Consider the following 26,644-nt stretch of genomic DNA (forward strand, 5'->3'; position numbering starts at 1 on the left):
GTATTATCTCCAGCGTAGGTGTGTAATACGATAATGTGCTGTATTATCTCCGGCGTAGGTGTAGACATACGATATTGTGCTGTATTATCTCCAGCGTAGGTGTGTAATACGATATTGTGCTGTATTATCTCCAGCATAGGTGTAGACATACGATATTGTGCTGTATTATCTCCAGCGTAGGTGTAGACATACGATATTGTGCTGTATTATCTCCAGCATAGGTGTAGAAATTGGTCTTATACTTTGTAGAGACAGTACCGTAGAAAGGCTTGTATAGTCCGCGGTTTTATTCTCCAAAATTGGACCTTCCAGACGGGGTGCGGACTATAGAGTACAATAAGCAAGAAATAAGAGAAAAATTTCAATTTCGAGGGCGAGGTGGTTTGTTTACGTTCCGCCAACTTGTTAATCACCTTGTGGTTGGCCAGGGAAGTCTCTCATATTTATGGTTATTAGTACCCTACCGACGAAGTCGAAGGGGACTTTAGGTTTGCACTCTGTCCATCTGTCTGTTTGTCCATCCGTCAGTCCGGCAAATCAGTTTTCCACACTTTTTTCTTCGTCCTTGAAGATATTGATTTGATATTTAGTGTATTGTTTTATCATGACAAGTTACAGATCAAGTTTGAATTTTGTTCCTGTCTGATGATTTTGTGCAGAGTTATGGTCCTTGGACTTAGAAAATTCACTCAAATAATCAGTTTCCACACTTTTTTTCGTCATGCTTGAAGATATTTATTTGATAATTGGTATATAGTTTTATCATGACAAGTTAAAGATCAAGTTCGAATTTTGTTCAGGTCTGATGATTTTGTGCAGAGTTATGGTCCTTGGACATAGAAAATTCACTTAAATAGTCAGTTTTCCACATTTCTTTTCATCATGCTTGAAGATATTGACTTGATATTTGTTATATAGTTAACACCATGACAAGTTATAGATCAAGTTAGCATTTTATTCCATTTCTATGAATTTTTAACCGGTAGGGACTATGAATTGCCATGCAATACTCTCAGAATGCTTGTTTATTTGAGGTTTGAATTCTGAGCAGACCTCATAGTGATGTATGAAAATAAAACTCATTAAAAATATAAACCCAAAGATATTAAAAGAAGTGTTAGATTATCAGTTCAAATTTTTTTATATCTGACAACATCATATTTTAGCGGCAGTTAATTCACTTTGTACTTCTTTATCTTTATCCTAAAAAAATTAAAACAGTAATATGTTTCTGCCTTTGATGCTGTCTTGTCATATTTGTCGCTGACTAGGGTCAACATACCTGAACTTTGACCAACAGATTATACTTCTGCTTGGGTAAATATCCTTTAGTAATAAGTGAATCAATATTATTATTCAATTTGTAAAGTAAAATCATGCACAGATTTTTAACATATTTCAGCTATCTTTTGTAAAATGCTTTTGCTGAAAACCAAAATATTAAAACAATTACGTATAATTTGTTCAGAAAAATCTAAATTAGTTGGCTTAGATAGCACTAAAGTAATTTGTTTTAAACACTCTCCTGACCTTACCCATACCCTTTGGAGATCATATGTTATAAAATAGACAATAAATTCCGGCACTATATTTAAAAATGTGGAATGATTGTCAATATGAACACCAAATGACGTAGAAGTCAGCAACTATAGGTCACCGTACGATCTTCAACAATGAGCAACACCCATAATGCACAGACTCTGAATTAATTGAACAATAAATTGAACAAATGAAATAGATGGCGCCTGAATGATGTTAAAATTCTACTATAAAGGTAGTCATAGTTGTTGGTCTGATACAGCTTCTCAAGAAAACACCACACATGACATGGATGATCTCGCACATCTTCTCAATAATTGTACAATTTTGAAAAAACAGTTTTTAGGTATTTTTTTAAAACTGATATTTGTGAGGGTTTATATTTATCGAAAACAAATGTGACGTCAGTAAGTTGTCATGGAGACATTTTGTGTCTTGATCATTCATTAGAAATAATGGTGAATATGTGTTTTTTTTTAACTTGACCTAGAGGTTGATAGTAAAAAATGTAAAAGACATTAAGACCCAGGTATTACATGTACCTGTATACTTTTGTTATTTCACAGAACTAGTTGATAATTGTAATGTGATGTGTACTTTTTATTTACCACAGTGTTAGATATAGATAAATCCCTGGATGTGTTTGTGTCTCTATATTGTATGGAATTATTTCATTGATATATATTTTTATTGTTTTTACATGTATAATTTGATTTTTTGTTGAGAATGATCACTAGGACAACCTATGTTTGATATCTTGTATTTAAAGCATTGTTTATTAGGGTCTTTTTAAAAAAAAAAATGTCTTTGATGTTCTGCATCACAAAGCAGGAGTAAAACATTCCTAAGCACCTTGGTTGGGAAAAGTTGGATCACGCTTTGCTTACAAGGATCTGATGAAGCTTAATTCCTCTTCCTGTTTGATAAGTCATGCCTCCAAATGAAATTTTTGCCTCCAAATTTTTGATGGTATGTCTGTCCCTTTACAACAAATGATCGAGGAAGTTCTGAGGAACCCCAAAATGTTCATAGAACACAAATCAAAACATGTTAGATCCCTAAAACCAAAGCATTGACTCACAATGTGTATTTCAATCATGTTGAATTTTGAGTGATGCTATTCAGAAATGTTTGTGATGATTTTATTATTGCAAAATATTGTGATAGGGTAGGGTTTGCAAAAATAAAAACTCACATTTCAAGTTTTGACAGCATTATTGGCTGGCCCGACTGTCATACACTGTTAAATATTCGGATGCAGCGTTCCCCGGTATCGTAATGATTCTCACATTTGAAGTTTTGACAGGAATATTTGGATGCAGGATTCCCTGGTATCGTAATGATTAATCTCACACTTTAGTTTATTTTTCAACAATCGTAATAACAATGCAGGCAAAAATTTCTGAATTAACAGTACTGACTGTGGGCATTATCTGACTGATGAACAAATGTGTTACAACTCTTCACCTCATTTTATAACATAGGCCATTAATGTTGTACAAAATTATTTGATGCTTAGGGATGAACAGGCAATGCTCTTATCAAATGACCACTATGTCATCTTCAGGATAAATGGAGAGACATGCCTCTACCTGCAAAAAACTCATATACAGATACATTAAAAGCAGTAATCACAAAATGTTTTGCATCTAACTAAACAGTCAGAGAAATATGCTATTTATCATTAATCTTTTTTATTTCAGTTTATTTAGTATATTATTTAAAGAATTAAACCTTAAGGGTTTTGACGTCAAAGCCCTAAGAGCGTTTAGGGTGTTACGACCTTTACGTTTGGTATCAAGGGCACCTAGTAAGTAGGCATGCCAGGACAATTATTTACTTGCTTGTTTTGTGTCATTAATCTTGCATTGATTAAAACACTTTGATGATCAGAATCATTAGAACTTGTCATTTTTTGGTCATCATTATGTTTTTTGGGTGATTTTTATGGTATTTGATTAACTTCCATTTCAAACAAGGAAAAAATATTATTTGCATATAAGAGAGTATAATAAAGTTAACTAAGAGATGTGTGAGAACAAATTCTAAAAGAAAGCTATATTTTTTTGTAAATTCACTCAACAAACATCTTTTAGGAAATGTTTGAAAATATTTGATAAAGACAAAAAATAAAATAAAATCTATAACCTTAAAATTCAGGTATTTGAGGAACTGTTTTTCATGCTTTCTGCAGCAAATAATATTTTTTCATGAATTTGGATATTACCTAAAATTTGTGTATACCAGGTAGATAATTTGATTTATCAATAACACAGGTTTGCATGTTGTTTCTTTACAAATATTTTATTTTATGCAGTCTTACATAAATGACTAACATGTGCTTTTTAAAATATATTGTGGTGTGCATGTTATACTAATTGAATGGACTGGTTTTATTGCAGTATAATTAGCACTGTTTTCTCAACACTCAACTTCAATAACTTTGATGTAAAGGCCTTGCGGGCATTCAGGGTATTACGACCATTAAGACTTGTTTCTGGTGTTCCCAGTAAGTACCTTTGGTGTTGTCCATCATTGTTGTCACATTTTGTTTCAGTGTTAGAATTATTTTTAATTTGCATTTACGTAACTTTGTTTCTGTGAATTTGCTTTTTATATCACCTGGTCCAAGGTCAGTTATGAGCTATTCTCATCACCAGGCATTCAGTTGTCTTATTTTCCATTAATTTAATAAAAATCTTCTCCTAAAACTAAAGAGCCAATTGCATCCTAAGTTTGCCACAATCATTGTTTAAGAATTGTGTCTGATGAACCAGCTGACCACCCTTTTCAATAAATAGAACACTAGGATTAAATGCAAGTATTGTCTAATATCTTGAAAAACAATTACAGATGGATAAAACCTGGAAGGCCAAAAAATGTTCATAATGTGATGGTCTACCTGCTTTCCATTTTGACCAAAATTAACAACAACTTATTGGAGTTATTGCCCTTTGATGACAATTTAAATAATCAAATGTGTTTGGCTATGATATTGACAACTATAATTGATAGAGAGACACTTTGAATAGTAAAAGTGATCTAATAGAAATAAACTACAAATAATTCAACATAGCTAGGCAACTCTTTATAGTAGTTATTGCCCTTGAAGGACAATTTTTACAATTTTTTTTTTGGCAATTATCTCTAAATTATGATTGGAAGAGAGAAACTTTGGTCTAAAGGGCCAGTATAACATATTCTCATTAACTTGTTTTTGTCTTCTATATCATTTGTTAACTTTATAAAAATCTTCTCTCTTATATAGCCAATTGCAACCAAACTTTGCCACAATCATCTGTTTAACCATTAGTGTCTGGTGAACCCGCTGCCCAACCAACATGGCCACCATGGCCAAAAAATAGAACACAGGGGTTAAATGCAAATATTGTCTAATATCTTTACAAATTACAAATTAAGAAAATCTGGATGGCCAAAAATTTTCATAAAGTGATGGTCTACCTTAAGTGTCCATTTTGACAACTCCTTATTGGAGTTATTGCCCTTTAATGTCAATTTTTACGATCCTTTGATTGTTTGGGTATAATATTGACAACTATAATTGAGATAAAGAAACTTTTAATAGCAAATATTGATCACGAAGACATAATCTACAAATAGGTCAACATGGCAAGACAACTATCTATAGTAGTTATTGCCCTTAAATGACTTTTTTTCACCAATTTTTTTTGTGTTTTTGGCAATTATTTTAAATCTATGATTGATAGAGGGAATTTGAAAAATAAAAATAATCAGCTAGACCAGATCTACATTTTTGTCAACAGGGACAAAATCATTAGACAACTTCTCAGGAATTATTGCGCTTAATTGACAATTATTTGTTATTTTTTTGGCATTGTTGGCTATTGTAAGAAAAACTATAATCAATAGGCAGAATCTCAAAAATGCAAAAATTATCAGTAGGCCCACAAAACTTTCATTCAACACAAATATTCTAGTTTATGCAAATATGACAAGTGGGCAATACAGGCTCCTTTGAACCTCTAGTTTTATATGGTTTTCACTCGTTTTAGATAAAGCTAATATGTCTCATATTAACACTTGGTGTTTTACACATAATAAATTTCAAATCTAGAAAACAATTTAGCTTTTTTCTTTCTGTGTATAATTTTAAGTATAGTTAATAATATGTCTCAAATTAAGGTGAACTCTGTTGGTGTTTTGAATGTCTTCTATCACAGAGTGGATAGTATTTTGGAATAATTCACTTTTATTTATTTCTATCAGTTTGTCCTTTCTTCAATTTGCCCTTTAAAATATATATGTGAAACTTTCAATTTTGTTCAAAGTTGATATAGTCATTTGTTTGATAATGTTTTAATGCTAATCTTAATCTTGCTCTGTGATGACAGTCGTTCTCCATTTTTTTAACATTCCACGAAAATAAGTACACTGGGAACAATAATGAATCCACAGTATTAAATTAATATTCTGACAAAGTGACTAAAGAATTTTTAGACTGGTCTTTTGAATATGCATATGGAAGAAACTAGCAAAAAGGTCTACATCCTCATCCAAAATAAGGCAGCTTTAACCTACTTTCCACGCTTCAATGACTATAAGATTATAAGGTGTATAGGCACCTCAATACTTACTTGTACATCTAATTTGATTTAAGTACCAAAGTAAAATTGTATAATTCTTTTCCTATATGCACTAACATCTTTTTCCCACTTCAGAAGTTATCCACCCTTTATTGTATACATTGTCTGTCCTTGACTCAGAATATGGTCACTTAGTAGTGAAAACCAAGTCAGGCAAAACATTCTTACCAACCTCTCTATGGTTAGGAAATTATAGTGGTATACTAAGATTAATAGAAAAAATAGAAAAAAAAGTACAAACAAGACCTTAAAGAAAAAACCTAGACAAAACTAAACACAAAGAAGTTTCTTTCTGCTGAAGATTTTCAAGATAGTAAAAGGGATTTGATTTTCAAAAAATTATTTAATTTTAACTTTTTAGTTAGAAGGTTTGTCTAAAGAAATTGAGCTTTTTGTAAATTTTGCAATTAAAGGAAAGAACTAAAATAGATTTTGATTTATAATACAATAAGTAAGACGTTGATGACGTAAGATTGTCTGCTGTTTCATGTTTCTGTTATAATGTCCAGGGGAAATCAATAACTATAAATACAGTATTGTAAAAGTCCTTGATTTAGTATCACAAGAAATTATTTTCTCAGATCGTTATTTATATTTTTCTCAAATTTTGAATGGAAGAATAAGTTCAATGGATTATAAAGTACAAATAAAAGTTTTCTTTGACCAGGCAAACTTGGTCCAAATCACCTACTTGTCACTATCAAAGTTTTTCGTCAAAAGTCAGAACTTTGACCAGGTAAACTTGGTCCAAGTCACCTACTTGTCACTATCAAAGTTTTTTGTCAAAAGTCAGAACTTTGACCAGGCAAACTTGGTCCAAATCACCTACTTGTCACTAACAAAGTTTTTCGTCAAAAGTCAGAACTTTGACCAGGTAAACTTGGTCCAAGTCACCTACTTGTCACTATCAAAGTTTTTCGTCAAAAGTCAGAACTTTGACCAGGCAAACTTGGTCCAAGTCACCTACTTGTCACTATCAAAGTTTTTCATCAAAAGTGAGAAATTTGACTAGGTAAACTTGGTCCAAGTCACCTACTTGTCACTTTGACCAGCCAAACTTGGTCCAAGTCACCTACTTGTCACTATCAAAGTTTTTCATCAAAAGTGAGAACTTTGACCAGGTAAACTTGGTCCAAGTCATCAGTTGTCACAGTTTATCATAAAAAACTTGGTTAAAGAGAAAAAATGCACTGCGAGTGGATAATTCCTGTCCAAGTCCATCCAAGTCTCAAGATAAATAGAATGAGATATTATTCTATCCAAGTTCGTCAAAGTTTTTGATCAAAGTTTTCTTTGACGTTTGTCAAGAAAACTTGTACAAGAAATCTTTGATAGTGACAACGGGCCTTTTCAACATTTGTATTAGGCATTAGTCAATATATAAACAATTTTGATTTTTAGTGTTTAATATGGAAAGGAAAACACTCAGACCTAAACATTGGAAACCATAAATTTGTACAGCATTAAAACAAATTGATTTCAAACCATAACTGGTAGTTCTGACTCTTGGAGTACTTCTGATTCCTGTGGTCTAAAATTCTAGTACACATTTTTAATATAGAACAAAAAGTGTAGATAACTTGTGGTGACATATTGTTATTCCTCCGTTTCTTTTTTTTGTTATTATTATTTTTATACCTCCACTTTTTGACACAGGCATTCTGGGGACACTACTGGACAATGTTGATGAAACATCACCATAATGGGAAGCACCATATGTAGATGTGCAGTTACACTTTTGAACTTTTAAAATGGCCACCATTACCATGGAAACAGAACATTATTTTTTTTTGTTTTTGGTGAATGATTTGAGTATTCCTGAACTTAAAATCATCAAATTTATATACAACATAGGTATTCACTATACATGTAGGTTTTGGATGATTTTGAGAATCATATGAACTGTATTGCCATGGAAACCCTATGGGAAAAACCTTAAAGTAGCATTTCCTCTCTTAACATGGTAGGTCAAACCAAGTGAAACTTTAATGTTATGTTCCTTGTCTTGTTTCAATAAGGCAGATGTCTTTGGAATTTTGGAAATGGTTACCATGGAAACTGCTTCAAACTTATTGAAACTTCACACAATTGTTAATTGGCATTTGTAGATGTGGCATTTGACTGGAATTTCAAAATGGCCGACGTTGCCATGGAAACAACAAAAATGTGAATATTTTCAAAATGCTCCAAACTTAAAAAAACTTTAAAGAAATGTTTACTGGCATATAAATATCTGGCATTCGAAGTTTTTTTTTTTTCATAATGGCTGCCGTAACTGTGGCAATGGGGAACGCTGACATCCGCTATTGCTTGCAATAGCAATTCTAGTTATTAGTCCCCTACTGACGAAGGGGACTTTAGGTTTGCACCGTCCGTCTGTCTGTCCGTCCGTCTGTCTGTCCTTCTGTCAGTCCGGCAAATCAGTTTTCCACACTTTTTTTCTTCATGCTTGAAGATATTGATTTGATATTCGGTATATTGTTTTATCATGACAAGTTACAGATCAAGTTCGAATTTTGTTCCGGTCTGATAATTTTGTGCAGAGTTATGGTCCTTGGACTTGGAAAATTCACTCAAATATTCAGTTTTCCACACTTTTTTTCGTCATTCTTGAAGATATTGATTTAATAATTGGTACATTGTTTTATCATGACAAGTTACAGATCAAGTTCGAATTTTGTTCCGGTCTGATGATTTTGTGCAGAGTTATGGTCCTTGGACTTAGAAAATTTACTTAAATTATCAGTTTTCCGCACTTTTTTTCATCATGCTTGAAGATATTGACTTGATATTTGTTATATAGTTTACACCATGACAAGTTATAGATCAAGTTAGTATTTTGTTCCAGTACAATTAATTTTTAACCGGTAGGGGACTATGTATTGCCATGCAATACTCTCAGAATGCTTGTTTTTAATGTTTCAATGTCATATTTATTTTATTATCCTGATTTTTTAAAGAAGGTAATTTTGATTTTTATGGTAGTTTTTCATAAGAATTATCATAATCTTCATAGATGAATCTAAGAGCTCTTTCTGAATTATTTATGCTACAGTAGTGCCAAATTACTGGACAATAGTTAAAATGTGAGAGAATAAGTGAATAGAATACTGTTATCTGGCAAAGCCTAATTAAATATTTGCCCATTCATTTTAGAATATTTAATTGTCTTTTTACATATTTCAGATATATGACTGTTAAAGATAAAGTGAGAATCTCCATTTACTTTCTGACTTTTAACATTGTCTTCACAAGAAATTTTGTGTCTGTATCAGTTGAATGTCAAGTTGTGTTTATTTGGGTTTTAAAACAATTTCCAGGATAGTTGATGAGATATCATCATGAAGTTTGAGACATTTGACATTTAATAAGAAAAGTAATATTTATTGGCAGGTGCACATGTTTCAAAAATCAGTTATATCATGTATTAACATGTTCATTTAAGTAGATGTCAAAGGAAATAATTCTATCTGAAAGGATAAAAATAAGATATAAATTTAAATTGGATTTTGAGACCTTGGTGAATTGTAGTTTGCTTTTCAAGAAACAATTAAAGATATATTATCTATTTTCCTAAAGATGATTAAAAGCTTCTTTATGCTGGTATAAATTTTGATTTGAAAAAATAACCCTGAATTTAGTGAAAATTTCCAGACATTTTTTTTTGTCACCCTCATATGTTAGATTTTTATAATGCCGTTTTCGGGACGTATAATGGTATAACCGTTGATAGTCCGCCCGTCCGTCGTCATGTGGAACAATTACTCAAAAACACTTAACCAATTTGCATGAAACTTTGATGAATTGTTTATATCTATTGACGTGAGCTCCCTTTTGTTTTTTTAAATTTTAGATTTTACGTTTCTCAGTTATGGGTTTTTTTCATTAAAAAAGGGTTATTTTCCAGTTTTTGGACAATTACTCAAAAACATTTTCACCAATTTGCAAGAAACTTTGGTGAATTGTTTATATCTATTGACATGAGCTCGCTTTCGATTTTTATAAATTTTAGATTTTATGTTTGCGAGTTATGGGGTTTTATTCATTAAAAAAGGGGCATTTTCCAGTTTTTTGGACAATAACTCAAAAACAGTTTCAGCAGTTTTCATGAAACTTTGGTGAATTGTTTATATCTATTGATGTAAGCTCCCTTTCGATTTTTATAAATTTAAGATTTTACGTTTTCGATTTTATTCATAAAAAAGGGGTGATTTTCCAGTTTTCTGACAATATCTTTAAAGTGCTTTGAGCAGTTTTCATGAAGCTTTGGTGACTGGTTTATATCTATTTAGATAACATCCCTTTAGTTTTTCATAATTTTTATACGACCGCAAAAATTAAAAATTTTTTGGTCGTATATTGGTATGACGTTGGCGTCGTCGTCGTCGTCCGGCGTCGTCCGAAGACACATTGGTTTTCGCACTCTAACTTTAGTTTAAGTGAATGGATCTCCATGAAATTTTACCATAAGGTTCAATACCACGAAAGGAAGGTTGGGATTGATTTTGGGGGTTATGGTACCAACAGTTAAGGAATTAGGGGCCAAAAATAAGCATTTTTGTAACTTTCAGACAATAACTTGTGTGTAAGTGTATGGATCTCTCTGAAATTGTACCACAAGGTTCCATATCACAAAGGGAAGGCTGTAATTGATTTTGGGGGTAATTGCCTCAAAATTTTAGGAATTAAGGGCCAAAAAAGGGGCAAAAAACAAGCATTTTTCTAGTTTCATGACAATAACTTGTGTGTAAGTGTTTGGATATTTCTGAAATTGTACTACAAGGTTACATATCACAAAGGGAAAGCTGGAATTGAGTTCGGGGGTAATTGCCTGAAACGTTTAGAATTGGGGGCCAAAAAGGGGCCAAAAATAAGCATTTTTCTAGTTTCAAGACAATAACTTGTGTTCAAGTGTATGGATCTCTCTGAAATTGTACTGCAAGGTACCATACCACAAAGGGAAGGCTGGGATTGAGTTTGGGGGTGATGAATCATAAGGGGGTTCAAAAAATTTTGGGGGGGGGGGGATTTTTTTTTTTTTTTCTTTTTTTTCTTCTTTTTTTCCTTTTTTTTTTCTTTTAAAATTTTCCATTTTAAGTTGGTTATTTCTGATTTATATTTAAAAGCAAATAGTAATGATATGGTAGGAGATACACACCAAACAGGATGTGTAAATTTTTATATAATAAGTATTGTGCAATAGCAAGAAATTTTCAATTGCACAGTATTGCACAATAGCAAGAAATCTTCAATTGCACAGTATTGCGCAATAGCAAGAAATCTTCTATTGCGCAATAGCAAGAAATATCCAATAGCACAATATTGCGCAATAGCAAGAAATTGTCAATTGTACAGTATTGCGCAATAGCAAGAAATATTCAATTGCACAGTATTGTGCAAAAGAAGATACTTCTTATAAATTGCTTATTTCTTGATCAATTTCAATGGGGTTTTATTCTTGAATTCTTGGGGTTCTTTAATATGCTGAATATAACCGTGTATTAAGTTTTTGGATTTTGGGCCCCGTTTTTAAATTGGTCCACATTGAGGTCCAAAGGGTCCAAAATTTAACTTTGTTTGATTTCATCAAAAATTGAATTATTGGGGTTCTTTGATATGCCGAATCTAAACGTGTATTTAGATTCTTAGTTTTTGGTTCCATTTTCAAATTGGTCTACATTAAGGTCCAAAGGGTCCAAAATTAAACTTAGTTTGATTTTAACAAAAATTGAATTTTTAGTGTTCTTTGATATATATGCTGAATCTAAACATGTATTTAGATTTTTGATTATGGGCCCAGTTTTCAAGTTGGTCCAAATCGGGGTCCAAAATTAAACTTTGTTTGATTTCAACAAAAATTGAATATATGGGGTTCTTTGATATGCTGAATCTAACCATGTATTTAGATTTTTGGGCCTCGTTATCAACTTTGTCCACATTGAGGTCAAAAGGGTCCAAAATTAAACTTTGTTTGATTTCATCAAAAATTGAATTCTTGGGGTTCTTTGATATGCTGAATCTAACCATGTATTTAGATTTTGGATATTGGACCATAATAGGTGAATGTCCAATTTAAAATTTTTAAGTTCTTAGACCACATTCATTCTGTGTCAAAAACCTATGCTGTGTCAAATATTTAATCACAATCAAAATTCAGAGCTGTATCAAGCTTGAATGTTGTGTCCATACTTGCCCCAACTGTTCAGGGTTCGACCTCTGCGGTCGTATCAAGCTGCGCCCTGCGGAGCATTTTATTTGATATGACATTGAGAAGTTATTAAACTTTATTCTTTGACGTATCATGCGCTCATGGCCATGATGGCACAGCTGTTTATTTGAACTTTTTAAATATATGTAAAATTATGGTTTTTACCCCAATTTTACTGTTTAATAAACATGGAAATGTGATAGTGTGAAAATCAGTACTTTCTCTGATTACAGTTTTTATACGCCCGTTTACGGGACCTATTATGGTATACCGTTGTCCGTCTGTCTGTCCGTCCGTCTGTCCATCGTCAACACGTCTGACATTAACTCAAAAATGCTTTAACCAATTTGCATAAAACTTTGGTGAATTGTTTATATCTATTGACGTGAGCTCCCTCTCGTTTTTTATAAAATTTAGATTTTACCTTTCCGAGTTATGGGGTTTTATTCATTAAAAAAAGGGGGATTTTCCAGTTTTCGAACAATAAGCCAAGAATGCTTTCACCAACTTGCAAGAAATTGTGGTTAATTGTTTATATCTATTGACATTAGCTCCCTTTCGATTTTTATAAATTTTAGATTTTAAGTTTCCGAGTTACAGGGTTTTATTCATAAAAAAAGGGGGGATTTTCCAGTTTTCAGACAAAAACTCAAAAATTCTTTCAGCAATTCTTATGAAACTTTGGTGAATTGTTTGTATGTATTGATGTAAGCTCCCTTTAGAATTTTATAAATTTTACATTTTTCATTTCTGAGTTATGGGGTTTTATTCATTAAAAAAAGGGGTGATTTTCCAGTTTTCTGACAATAACTTAAAAATGGTCACCAATTCTCAGGAAACTTTTGTGAATTGTTTATATCTATTGATGTAAGCTCCCTTTTTATTTTTATAAATTTCTAATATGACATTGAGAATTAATTGAACTTTATTTGTTTATAGTCTGACAACAGATTTACTAAGTATTGAGGCCTATTGCACAACAGCAAGAAATCTTTAATTGAATATAAATTCAATTCATATAACCAATTTCAAGTTCTTTGACTACATTTATTCAGAAACCTATAATATGTCAAATATTTGATTACAATCCAAATTCAGACCTGAATCAAGCTTGAATATTGTGTCCATTTTTGCCCCAACTGTTCGGGGTTGGACCTCTGCGGGCGTATCTAGCTGCGCTCAGCGAAGCAGTTTATTGGTTAAGGAAGTTAACTATTTAGTTGTCACATCAACTTTAAAATAAGTATAATCTGAAAGTTTCAAATTATGTGCCAAATTATGTTCAACAAGGTAATGTGATAAGTCTAAGCAAGGCAATACATATTTTGATTTTTCTTATTGTTTAAAAATACAGCACAAAGTCTGAATTATATTTTCTCATTTATGTTATGAAAATATATAGTATTTTTGGCAAAAAATATACCCAATAAAGATAACAAATGGGATATCTTATCAAGAATAAATAAGCATTTGATTTGGTAAAAAATATTGAATAGTATTATGTATTGGAAATTATAGTCTTCATATTGTTAATTAATATTTGACTACATGGACTGATGTAAATAAATCATTAAAAAAATAGTGGACATGATTGACTGTGTATTGTATTCAAAATGAGCCTTTCTTTATTTTTTGTTTATAGGATGTGAACAAATACTATTTGAACTATGAATATCACATTTGGCTCATTTTTGTCGAGCCTGCGACTGTTGTCGCAAAAGTGAGACATAGCAATCCTACATTCCGGCGGCAGGGGCCACAAATATTCACTCTGTGGTTAAAGTTTTTCAAATTTTAATAACTTTTTTAAGCTATCCTGGATTTCTACCAAACTTGGACAGAAGCTTGTTTATGATCATAAGATAGTATCCAGAAGTAAATTTTGTTAAAAAAAAAAATCCTGTTTATCCGTATTTTACTTATAAATGGACTTAGTTTTTCTGCCAGTTAACATTACATTCACTCTGTGGTTTAAGTTTTTCAAATTTTAATAACTTTCTTAAACTGTCCTGGATTTGTACTATACTTGGACAGAAGCTTATTTATGATCATAAGATAGTATTCAAAAGTAAATTTTGTTAAAAAAAAATCCTGTTTATCCGTATTTTACTTATAAATGGACTTAGTTTTTCTGCCAGTCATGCCAGTTAACATTACATTCACTCTGTGGTTAAAGTTTTCAAAATTTTAATAACTTTCTTAAACTATCCTGGATTTGTACCAAACTTGGACAGAAGCTTGTTTATGATCAAAAGCTAGTATCTAGAAGGAAATTCCTGTTTTTCCGTATATTACTTATAAATGGACTTAGTTTTTCTTCCACTTAACATTACATACAGTCTGCAGTTAAAGTTTTTAAAACTTTTATTAGATTTATAAACCATCCTGGATTCTTACCAAACTTGAACAGAAGCTTCTTACATTCAAAAGATAGTATCTAGAGGAAAATTTTTAATAATTATTTCCCCATTTTTGTTGAGCCTGTAACTAACAGCAAAAGTAGGCGAGACACTGGGTTCCACGGAACCCTTACAAATTTTTCTAACTTTACACATTTCCTATAGTCCTTGCTGGCAAAAATTGTGCAAATAAAAATTTGAATGATTTCAATTATACTGTCATGCATACTCTAATTATAATTGATGTAACAAAAAAAAAGAGTGCATCCAGTGTTACAAATATGTCTTACTAACTTAGAAATTCTCTACACGTAATCATATTCATATGGTCCCATTGGGCTTTCAGAATACAGTTGTTCATAATTCGTATTGATCACTTGACATGTTTTGACGAAGACTGACAAATAAATTAATACTTTAATATGACCATGGGGGACATAGAACTTTATCTTCTAAGATTGTGGCTATTGACAGAAGTATGTCAGGTTAGAATAAAGTGAATATGACACCCATATATAGATGATTAACAGATTCATATTGTCAGGTTTTCAAGTATAGGAAAGGAACTGCTCTAGCATTAGGAAAAACAAAGTTATGATGTCCAATCAACAATTCAAAATATGTGTAGATAGTTACATGGTTATAAAAGCAAACTATAACTAAAACCAACTAACTTAAACAAATACCATCTTACAAAACACTAGTTCAAATAAACATGAGAAAATAGGAAAGTATAAGATGTTTTGTTTAAATGGAAAGTTCTGAACTGAATATTTTTTCTGGTCTTGAGTGAAAGCTTAAAACTTCAGTAAGTCAATTTCCAACAGATAGGTAGTCATTTCACTTTAACATGTACATTATGTTGCCTACCCTTTTAGACCAATTTGTACATCCATTTGTAATGTTTCACTCTTGAATCTACTCATGTTACTTGGCCAATCAGAACTTTAATTGTAAAATGACTTGGCCTATCAGAACTTATATTGTAAAATGACTTGGCCAATCAGAACTTATATTGTAAAATGACTTGGCAAATCGGTACTGTAATTGTCGATATGCAGTCTTCTTTTAAAATGCCTCTCCCTTCATTCATCCAAGATGGCCACCATAACAGCTGATTGGAGAATGCAATTTTATTTCATTTTGGTTTCATATAATTTCCTTTTTTTTTATGACCTGACAAAAGTGTTTTTAATTTGTAAAATGATTGCTGAGTTACATGTTTTCACTAATGGAATCCACATACTAGTTCCTTGACAGTAAGTGACAAATTGTAACATTATAAGGATCCACACAACTTTTCTCACTACACATATTATTCAAGAGAAATTTATATTAAATTGCATGCTTTTGGAATATTCAGATTTTGTTTTAGCATGTGCTTTTTATACCATTAATCCAGCTTTTTTGGAATAAAGATTTATTGTGGTGTTGGTATATAAATAACATACCTGATTTCAATCATGTCTAATTACAGGTGTGATACAGGTGTGAATTGCATATTGATCATCATTTTATATTCATCTACAATAGTGGAATTTTCTCCAATTGCTTTTTAATGAAGATGAATTGATTGAATATTTTTTAACTATCATGTGTTATAACACTTTGACTGATGACCTTCATGATTCTTATGAAATGTATGTTTACTTGGAGTATAACCTAACAGAGTTGTCCCTCAAAGTTCTGGATGAAAAAATCTATGTGTTATCCATTTTACTTTATTTTAAAACTGTTAGAAAATGTTATTTCATCAAGTCGTACAAACAATAGTTAGGCCTACATTGAAATACCTCAGGTTAAACATCTTGTTTCTGGTAAATTACTGAAGCCGTTTGGTTTCAACATCTAAAAAAATTGGAAATATTTGTTAAATATCAGTAAAATAGGATGACTTGAGCCGCCTTTGTGTGAATGTAACAACCCTCACTAAACACATTTTGATCCAAATTTGATGCAAATGGTCAGTTTAATGTGACTTTTATTAAACAGTTGTCAGGTGTAATAAACAATATTTTTCATTTGAATATATCGATCAGCTGTCTTTACCTTAGATCTCAATCTGAATTTAAGCAAGTGTTTTAACACTTTACTTTCTCAATATGAATTTAATCAGCTGTTTTAACACTTTACCTTAGATCTCAATTTGAATTTAATAAGTTATTTTAACAGACATAACATATTTACCTGTTATATGAACTACTTCCCCTATATATTTGGGATTGTACATGAAAAGCTGTGGATGATGGACCAGTTTAAGTAGGATTATCATATTAACTTTCATGTTATTCTTAAGTGTGTTAATTTCTAGGTCTAGTAATAAAAAAAAATGTAAAAAATTAAGACATAGATTATTTTTCTCTAGTAATAACAAAATTCACATGTGTGTTCACTGTGGTCCATATAAAAATAAAGAGATGTGGCCAATGAGACAACTATCCATCTAAGTTCTAATGAAATGGATGTAAGCAATTATAGGCAACCATAAGGCCTTCAACAATGAGAAAAACCCATGTCGTATAGTCAGCTATAAAAGGCCCCGACATGAAAAATATGAAACAATTCAATTGAGAAAAACTAACGGCCTAATTTATAACAAAACAATTTACGAAAAAAACAAATATGACAGTTCATTCATTTTGATTATTCAGTATTTTGATGATGTTTGAAATTTATGAATATGTGTATATGTGTCAATAAATATTCTACTATGACAGATTTTTATTTTGTTTTTCAGGTTTACAAGTAGTTTTAAATTCAATTGTGAGAGCTATGGTGCCTTTACTTCATATAGCCCTTTTGGTGATCTTTGTAATTATTATATATGCCATTATTGGGTTAGAACTCTTCTCAGGAACAATGCACAAGACCTGTTATAAAAGGGATTCAGGTAGGTCAAATAAACTGTAAAAAAAAGAAGAAAATTAAATGTTCCATAAATAGGTTTAAACTGAAGATCAATCTGTACTCAATCAGTATGAGAAATTCTGTTGTTTTTCTAAAAGTAATTAATGGGATATACATGAATGAGAAAGCTACGGAACAACAGAAAGAACCAAAATGACATCTTTAATTCATCTTTTCTGTTTTTGTACTGTGAGATGTGCTAAGAACCCTGCTCTGCTTAAACAAATGGAATTATTACAAGATCTGAGTGACATCATGGATCAAAAACTATTCATTTTTGATTTTACATAACTTTAACTTTAAAACTAAAATAAGTGGAAATCTTGAATTAAAAGTTCAAATTTCAGTAAAAAAATAAGCCTTAAACTGTATTATATCAGGTCAAAGGTTAGATGGATACTGTTTTGAAAAAAACCACTTGATTTTAATTTCTAAAACACCTAAGTTTGAATGAATAGAATTTTTGGGGTAAATGTCAATGAGTCACCAATCTAAAAACACATTAAAATCAGAACACACATCCAGAAGGAAACATAGGAGTCACCAATCTAAAACAACATTAAAATCAGAACACACATCCAGAAGGAAACATAGGAGTCACCAATCTAAAAACACATTAAAATCAGAACACACATCCAGAAGGAAACATAGGAGTCACCAATCTAAAACACATTAAAATCAGAACACACATCCAGAAGGGAACATAGGAGTCACCAATCTAAAAACACATTAAAACCAGAACACACATCCAGAATGGAACATAGGAGTCACCAATCTAAAAACACATAAAAACCAGAACACACATCCAGAAGGAAACATAGGAGTCACCAATCTAAAAACACATTAAAACCAGAATACAAATCCAGAAGGAAACATAGGAGTCACCAATCTAAAAACACATTAAAACCAATCTAAAAACACATTAAAACCAGAACACATATCCAGAAGGAAATATAACAGGTGTTGTTTTCTTTTTTAAGGGTTGTGATTTGAAGTGACTTCTTTTGAAAGTTAGAATCTAGTGTTTTTTACAGATATATCACAAATTTTGTTTACCTGTTTGCATTTGTCATTTATATTGTTCATGTGGCTATTTTCTGGATATTTAATTTTAGGTGAAATGATGGAAGAACCCCATCCATGTAATTCAGAAGAGAAAGGATTTAGTTGTGACAATTCCACATTTGAATGTAAAGAAGGGTGGATAGGCCCTAACAATGGAATTACAAACTTTGATAATTTTGGATTTGCTATGTTGACAGTATTTCAGTGTATAACTATGGAAGGTTGGACGACTGTTTTATATAATGTAAGTTTGCAGCAGTATGTCCTTTGTTTTATATAATGTAAGTTTGCAACAGTATGTCCTTTGTTTTATATAATGTAAGTTTGCAGCAGTATGTCCTTTGTTTTATATAATGTAAGTTTGCAGCAGTATGTTCTTTGTTTTATATAATGTTAGTTTGCAGCAGTATGTCCTTTGTTTTATGAAATGTAAGTTTGCAGCAGTATGTCCTTTGTTTTATATCATGTAAATTTGCAGCAGTATGTCCTTTGTTTTATATAATGTAAGTTTGCAGCAGTATGTCCTTTGTTTTATATAATGTAAGTTTGCAGCAGTATGTCCTTTGTTTTATATAATGTAAGTTTGCAACAGTATGTTCTTTGTTTTATATACTATAAATTCAGAAATTATTGCTTGCATTTATTATTGCGAGAAGAATGGACATAAATGCGAGATTAATTATTGCGAGTTCAGGAAAAGTGGCATACAGATATATGCATCATATATCAGAATGCGAGTTCTTATTATTGCGATACTCACCCACTCGCATTATTCGCAATAATAAAACCCTCGCAATAATTTCTGAATTTACAGTAATGTAAGTTTGCAGCAGTATGTCCTTTGTTTTATATAATGTAAGTTTGCAGCAGTATGTCCTTTGTTTTATATAATGTAAGTTTGCAGCAGTATGTCCTTTGTTTTATGAAATGTAAGTTTTCTGCAGTATGTCCTTATATTACCAGTCCTACCAGATTATCATAACACACGAGATTGTGGTCAGATTAAGTAGTTTGGGTTAATATTGGTGGGCAGTCTCACCAGGAATAGAATAGAGAAAAAAAATAAGAAGTTGTACTTTAACTTTCCTCAGAAGGAAATTACTGCTTTCAAAGGATACTACTGTTGTCATTCTTTTATAACAGAGATTTTGATCTGACAACATATATTTTGAGAGAGTAAAATCCATGGTTAACATCCCAAAATGTTCTGTGCAATACAGGTTACTTTTCCTTTTATTAAAAAGCTCATTGTGTTCAGGCATGTTTTTTCAATAAATTAAACTGTAATGTTTTTAATATTTGCCACTCTCAATCTTAGATTTCACAGTCGCAAATATCCTTAATTTATGACAATAAATCGTCAACAGACATCAGCAAGTATTAAAATTCAATACAGATATTCCTTAAATATAACAAACAAAAAATAACACAAATGAATTGAAACATGTACAAACCCACCTATGCTTCTCCAATTAGGAGGTTAAAACCTATTTTAAAAGGTTCACTGCAGATAGCTTATGTTACGAAGTTTCAATCTGTCATGTCCATTGTCCTTGACCTCATTTTCATGGTTCAGCGACTGCTTGAAAAAAAATTACAGTTTTTGTCTCGCCTGCGACGAAAGTCGTAGTATGCGAGACATAGGTATTACTATCCGGCGGTGGCGTAAACTATTTGTATAAAGATTATATTTCAGAAGGTAGAAGACCTGGATGCTACATATCTTGTATGCAGATACCTTATATTACGAAGTTTCCGTCAATCATATGCCCATTGTCCTTGACCTCATTTTCATGGTTCAGTGACTGCTTGAAAAAAAAATTGAGTTTTTTGTCATGTGAATTTCTCACTAGGATAACTATATTTGGTATATGGGTTCCTTGCAACGTCTACATGTCCCTCAGACAGAGTTCACCTGACCTCAACCTCATTTAATGGATCGGTGATCAAGGTTAAAGTTACGTGATTAGGTCTGTTTCTCAAATACTATAAGCAGTAAGTCAACTATATTTGGTGTATGGAATGATTGTAATGGGTACATGTCAATCTGGCAGGTTTCATCTGACTTTGACCTCATTTTCATGGTTCATTGGTCAATGTTAAGTTTTTGTGTTTTTGTCTGTTTTTCAAGTACTATAAGCAATAGGTCAACTATATTTGGTGTATGGAATGATTGTAAGGTGTACATGTCTGTCGGGGAGGTATCATCTGACCTTGACCTCATTTTCATGGTTCACATTTCAGTGTTAGGTTTTTGTGTATTTGTTGGTTTTCCAAACATTAATAGCAAAAGGTCAACTATGTTTGGTGTATGGGACAATTGTAAGGTGTACATGTCGGTCTGACAGGTATTATCTGACCTTGACCTCATTTTCTTGGTTCATTATTAATGATAAGTTTTCGTAATTTTGTCAGTTTATCAGATACTATAAGCAGCAGGTCAACTATATTTGGTGTATGGAATGAATGTAAGGTGTACATGTCTGTCTGGCCTGGTTCATCTGACCATGACCTCATTATCATAGAACATTGATAATGTTTAGTTTATGTGATACTTGTCGTAAAACCTTCATTGTTACAGACTTTCAACATAAATTCAATGATAAGTAAGACAGGCTAGACATTTCAGCGTGTGCACTCTTGATCACTTGACCCCCAAAAGTGAAACACTAAAGGAACTTCATAGAACCCCTAAGTTTAGAAAATTGCACAAAGTTACTAAGATTCTACATCAGGATCAATAAGGATTGATTGTTGGTGTTTAACACCACTTTGGGCACTCTTTGCTCTATCATGGCTGCCAGTTATTCTTGGTGAGGAAGCTGGAGTACCCTGCGAGAACCTCATGGTCAATTAAGTAGAAAGCACCTTGCCATGAGTAAGGTTCAACTTCTAAAAAATAGACAAAAAATACAAATGTATACCGTACAAATTTAGACATTTAAAAACAATTCTAATTAGAAGTTGATGCTAATGATTAAAATTGCTCTTAACTCCTGACATGACTTTTTGGACTATATGCAATGCTCTGATACAAAAGGTTTGTAAACACACTTCTTTATTTCATTCTTAATAAAAACGAGAATGGAAACACGGAATGTGTCAAACACATTATATTGATGTTTTTACTTGAAAAACTGAATATTTTTCTTAGAATTAGAATTTTAACATGTTTTTTTTTTTTTTATTTCAGATAAATGATGCCGTTGGCAATGAATGGCCATGGACATATTTTATAAGTTTAATTATTATTGGATCATTTTTTGTACTCAACTTAGTTTTAGGTGTTCTTAGTGGGTATGTATGCCATCATCATAATTATCTATTTAAAGTTTCATAGTTCTTAGTATTTTCAAGTTATCAATGCAAGATTAAAGCCCAAAATTCAATGGGTTTTAGTTACTCAAATGAGAGAAAGAAATATAATTGTTCAATGTAAAAGACTAAAAGTCTTAAGAGTTTATAAATTTTGTAATTAACACATGAAGGATCTATATAACTTAAGTTTCCATTCTTTGTGGGAATTTTATAATTGATATAGAATATTTATCTACTCGTTTGCCAAGATGTAATGTAAAAATTATTTTATCAGAGAATTTTCCAAAGAAAGAGAAAAAGCAAAAGCCAGAGGTGATTTTCAAAAACTTCGTGAAAAACAACAATTAGAGGAAGATCTGCGAGGGTATTTAGATTGGATTACACAAGCAGAAGATATCGACCCTGAGAATGAAGATGACGGAGAAGAAGGTGCTACTCCCCGCCATAGTGAGTATCAGAGGTGTCATCACACAATGGCAAAATATATAACATGATGGCATCACAAAATAAATAAACAAGTTTTTAAACAGAGATTAATAGTAAGAGAAAACTTTACATTCATATATTGAAAAAGAGTTGAACTTAGAATCATTCAGAACTATTTTTGAAATGATATTACCACTATACCCTTTAATGCAATATATACTTTGTAGTTAGTATACAGTTTTATGTGTCAGTGTGTTTGTTGAACATATCTGTACAGGTGTTTTTTATACATTGTATATGAGAGCGTGTTCTTGGCAGGGTTTGTATATTAAAGGGAGATGGACTGAATAAATATCATGCTTAATATCCAGAGGAAAACATAACACATATATAAATATAAGGAGATGTGGTATGATTGCCAATAAGACAACTATCCATCATAGTTAAAATAAATGGATATAAGCAATTATAGGTCACGGTAGGGCCTTCAACAACGAGAGGAACCCATACTGTATTGTTGGCTAGAAAAGGCTCTGGCATGAAAATTGTGAATAAACTAACAGCCTCATTTATAACAAAACAATTTACAAAAAACAAATATGACAGACATGAACCAACAACAACCACTGAACTACAAGCTCCTTACTTGGGACAGGCACACAAAGAATGTAGCGAGGTTAAACATGTTTATTAGCGCTCTTTTCTCCTCCTAATCTGGGACAGTGGTATTATAGCACAACAAAGAACAAACTGTAAAAATCAGACATAAAGCAACCGATTAATTAGGACAAGGAAGAAGTTTAGTAAGAAAAACAATATGTTAGTAGGCTCTGAAATGTTGGTGGAAAATCTTTTCTGCCATAAAAAAATAATTTTGGCAGGACCAGAAGTTATTCTATGCAACAAGCTTTCCACAGGCATTGCTTATAGCGTTCCTTTAGTCTAACAGAGATGCATGGCATTGACACAGCGATAAGATTAAGTGGCACTGTCAACAACTCAGACAATGAGACAATATTTACAGAAATAGTTTAACAAACACGCTGACATTAAAATGTATCTCTAACCTTGATTATTTTCCATATTAATACATTCCATGAAATTGTATACAATGTATGATTAAAAGAAACTATTGATACCTGTTTAAAACTTTCAATCATCATGTATTATGAGGTCATTCTAAAAGAAATTACTATTTACTGTTCATTTGCTTATTTACAAATTCACTGTAAATAATTGGCTTTTGTTTTATTTTGTTCATTAAATTGGTTTCATTCTTGCTTGAATATTTGAAGTTGTTTTGGCTTTTAAATAAGCCTGCTTTTTAGATCTAATTTTTTTACTCTTGCATCTAATCTGTATTGATGTTTTAGTTGTATTTGATAAGAAACCAAATGTGCATTTGAAATGATGAAAGCTTATGGAAGTTCTGCAAAAGAAAGTCTTTGGTATAAGCCATTGCTTATGGCACCTCTGATTTTGGTGTGTTTTTACCCCTTTTTACCTGCATGTTGTCCTTTTGCTTGTTAAAAACATGCCTCTGTTCCATAAGATTGATGGTTATTTTCACATGATGGAATTACTGTATATATTTACAGTTAATCAATCAAATCAGCCATGTACTGTACAGAAACCATCTGCATGTGTTTAATTTCATTATGTATGAGGCATTAAAATCTGTCTTTTAAATATGTACAATTAACAAATTTAAGAATATTGACTTGAAAAATAAGCCATGATCTGATAAAGTGTTGTCTCATTAGCAATCATACCACATCTTCTTCTTTTTTTAGATCCATATTCCTTCTGGAAATTTTAAAATTTAAATTGCTATTTTTATTTCAAGACATTAGCTGTCATTTAAATATCCAGTCATTAATATTTTCAATCAAACTTGTCAATTGCAGCAGTGATTTTGATATTTTGTTGGATAATAGTAGTCTCTATGATTGATATTATATTATATTGCTATAACCTTGTGAAGTAATTAGTGGCAGCTTTTAAAGGGGTGAATCTTCCTTCTGAGTAAAAGAGGGAGAACTGCTGTAGAACCAATTTTGTGTTATTTCTTAGTTTTGATTACTTTTTGCAGTTTAAATAGCCTTATGTTCTGAGAATTTTTGTTATTAAAATTTCAAATAAAACATATAATTGACAAATTATTTTGCTATATCAGCATCTTGAAGCATGCACACAGATTATTGTAATAACAATATTTAGAAAATATTATGTCAATTTTAACAGGCTAAACAACAATTTGAGTGAAATTATTCAAAGGAAAGCAATTTGTAGAATTTTCATCCAATGGGGGGTAATCTGTTTACAGGAAATTTATACAGGACTATCAGGGTTAATACTTGTCTTCATAATAAAAGATTTAGCCAAGATTTTAAGCTTTGACAGACTGAAATTCTTTTATGAATAACAATTAGATTAAAGTTTCATCTGTGTTCTTTAAAGGCAAGACAGTGGATGTTTCAAACAACAATCAATCTAAAGACATTAGCTGTAGTTCTAGTCAAATCTATTTATTGTTGGGTTAAGTTTCATTATTGTTGTTTTCGTGTTTTTTCTGTAGAAAAATGCATTGCTTGGTTTCTACGAAGACTACCATTTATCAGAGTTTTTATGTCAAAGAAAACATATGAAGAATATAAAAGTATTTCCACTTTAAACACATCAAATGTATAGTCTGTGTTAGCATAGGACACTTTCAGGGGAGACAACTTGTAGAACTCAACATTTTCACTTAATATTCACCTTTATTTTGGTTCTATGTTAAATAAATGTTAACCAATTAAAGATGATTAAGGTGTATTGTGATGTAAATTTTCTGTCTAGAGACACAATTGTTTGTTCACAATGGCTTAGATCATCATAAAGTTTCAACACAACATTATGTGACTCAAAACTATGGCTCGTATTAATTTAGGGGATTGTGAAAAGTATAAATTAATACTTTTTTGGTTACAATTTTATGAAAATGGAACTAAAAACAAGTTTTAAAATTAATGAAAAAAAAGATATAAAATTTGTTTACATACTTGAAATAGGTGCTCCCACAAAAACACACCTAGGTGAAATAGGTGCTCCCACAAAAACACACCTAGGTGAAATTGCAGAATCAATTTTAGTTTCACTTCAATCACTTTATTGTTATTGTAAAGAATTTTGTTTTTTAGGACAGAGGACATTTTAGCACATTAATAGAAAATTTCAGTGAAAAAAATTTGAGACATTTTAATGCAAAAGTGCAAGCCATTTTAGCGCCAGATTTTAAACCCATTTTAGCGAAAAGTGAAATTATCAATGTCCTTTTTGGCAACAGAAATTAAGTTTCATTAGAATAATACGTTTTAATAGTAACAAGACAGCACAACAACAAAAATATCACGACCATTAAAATACTGCGCTAATAGTCTAAATGTTACAAGTCCGTTCTAGCCTGGAATTTGTATCTCTCTGAACATACTTATTAGGCCCTAGATTATACCCCTGTACAACACTGTTCATAAAATTGCGATAGGAACTGTTTATTTTCTCTATCTTGTCTAAATTGAGGTGCAGATCCAACGATACTTTTAATTTTAATTTATGTTGTTGCTTGTAATTTGATGATAGTATCCAGATAAACAGAAATGGCTGGGTGACAACTATAAAATTGCACATTATAATGTGCATAGAACAACTGGACCATTATTTGGAACTTCTGCCCAAATCTTATGTGGAAATCAGCATAATTTTTTTACACCTTTTAAGTATTGAGAGTATTATTCAACCAGGGAATTTTGTGCTAAAATGGGCCATTTAAAACACAGGTAAAAGAATTAGTACGATGCTAAAATGGGCTATTGAAAACCCAGGTAAAAGAATTAGTCTGGTGCTAAAATGGGCCATCGAAAACACAGGTAAAAGAATTAGTCCGGTGCTAAAATGGGCCATCGAAAACACAGGTAAAAGAATTAGTCCGGTGCTAAAATGGGCTATAATATCTGCACTGAAATGTCCCCTAAAAGTTTGAAATTTTTCGCTAACATGCCCTGTGCCCGTTTTTTCATACCAAAACATTAATGTGAATTCATTAGTATTTTTGTTGCATTTGTTGGAAAATCATCAAATTAGACATCCTGTGAGAAGGATATCTTTTGTCATGATCA

The 26,644-nt window shown here is 31.5% G+C and overlaps 1 protein-coding gene across 1 annotated transcript in view; it reads left to right on the plus strand.

Annotated features, from left to right (window-relative positions):
* The window catches only part of LOC127726928 (muscle calcium channel subunit alpha-1-like), a 141,308-nt gene that overhangs the window by 41,191 nt on the left and 73,473 nt on the right, over positions 1-26,644 (plus strand). The window contains exons 5-9 of the mRNA XM_052234316.1: positions 3,942-4,048; positions 17,509-17,661; positions 18,794-18,987; positions 21,937-22,040; positions 22,336-22,508. Of these exons, the coding sequence (XP_052090276.1) occupies positions 3,942-4,048; positions 17,509-17,661; positions 18,794-18,987; positions 21,937-22,040; positions 22,336-22,508 (731 nt within the window). The remainder of the gene's footprint in view (positions 1-3,941; positions 4,049-17,508; positions 17,662-18,793; positions 18,988-21,936; positions 22,041-22,335; positions 22,509-26,644) is intronic.

This window comes from Mytilus californianus, unplaced genomic scaffold (assembly GCF_021869535.1).
Source record: "Mytilus californianus isolate M0D057914Y unplaced genomic scaffold, xbMytCali1.0.p SCAF_19, whole genome shotgun sequence".
Classification (NCBI taxonomy): Eukaryota; Metazoa; Mollusca; class Bivalvia; order Mytilida; family Mytilidae; genus Mytilus; species Mytilus californianus.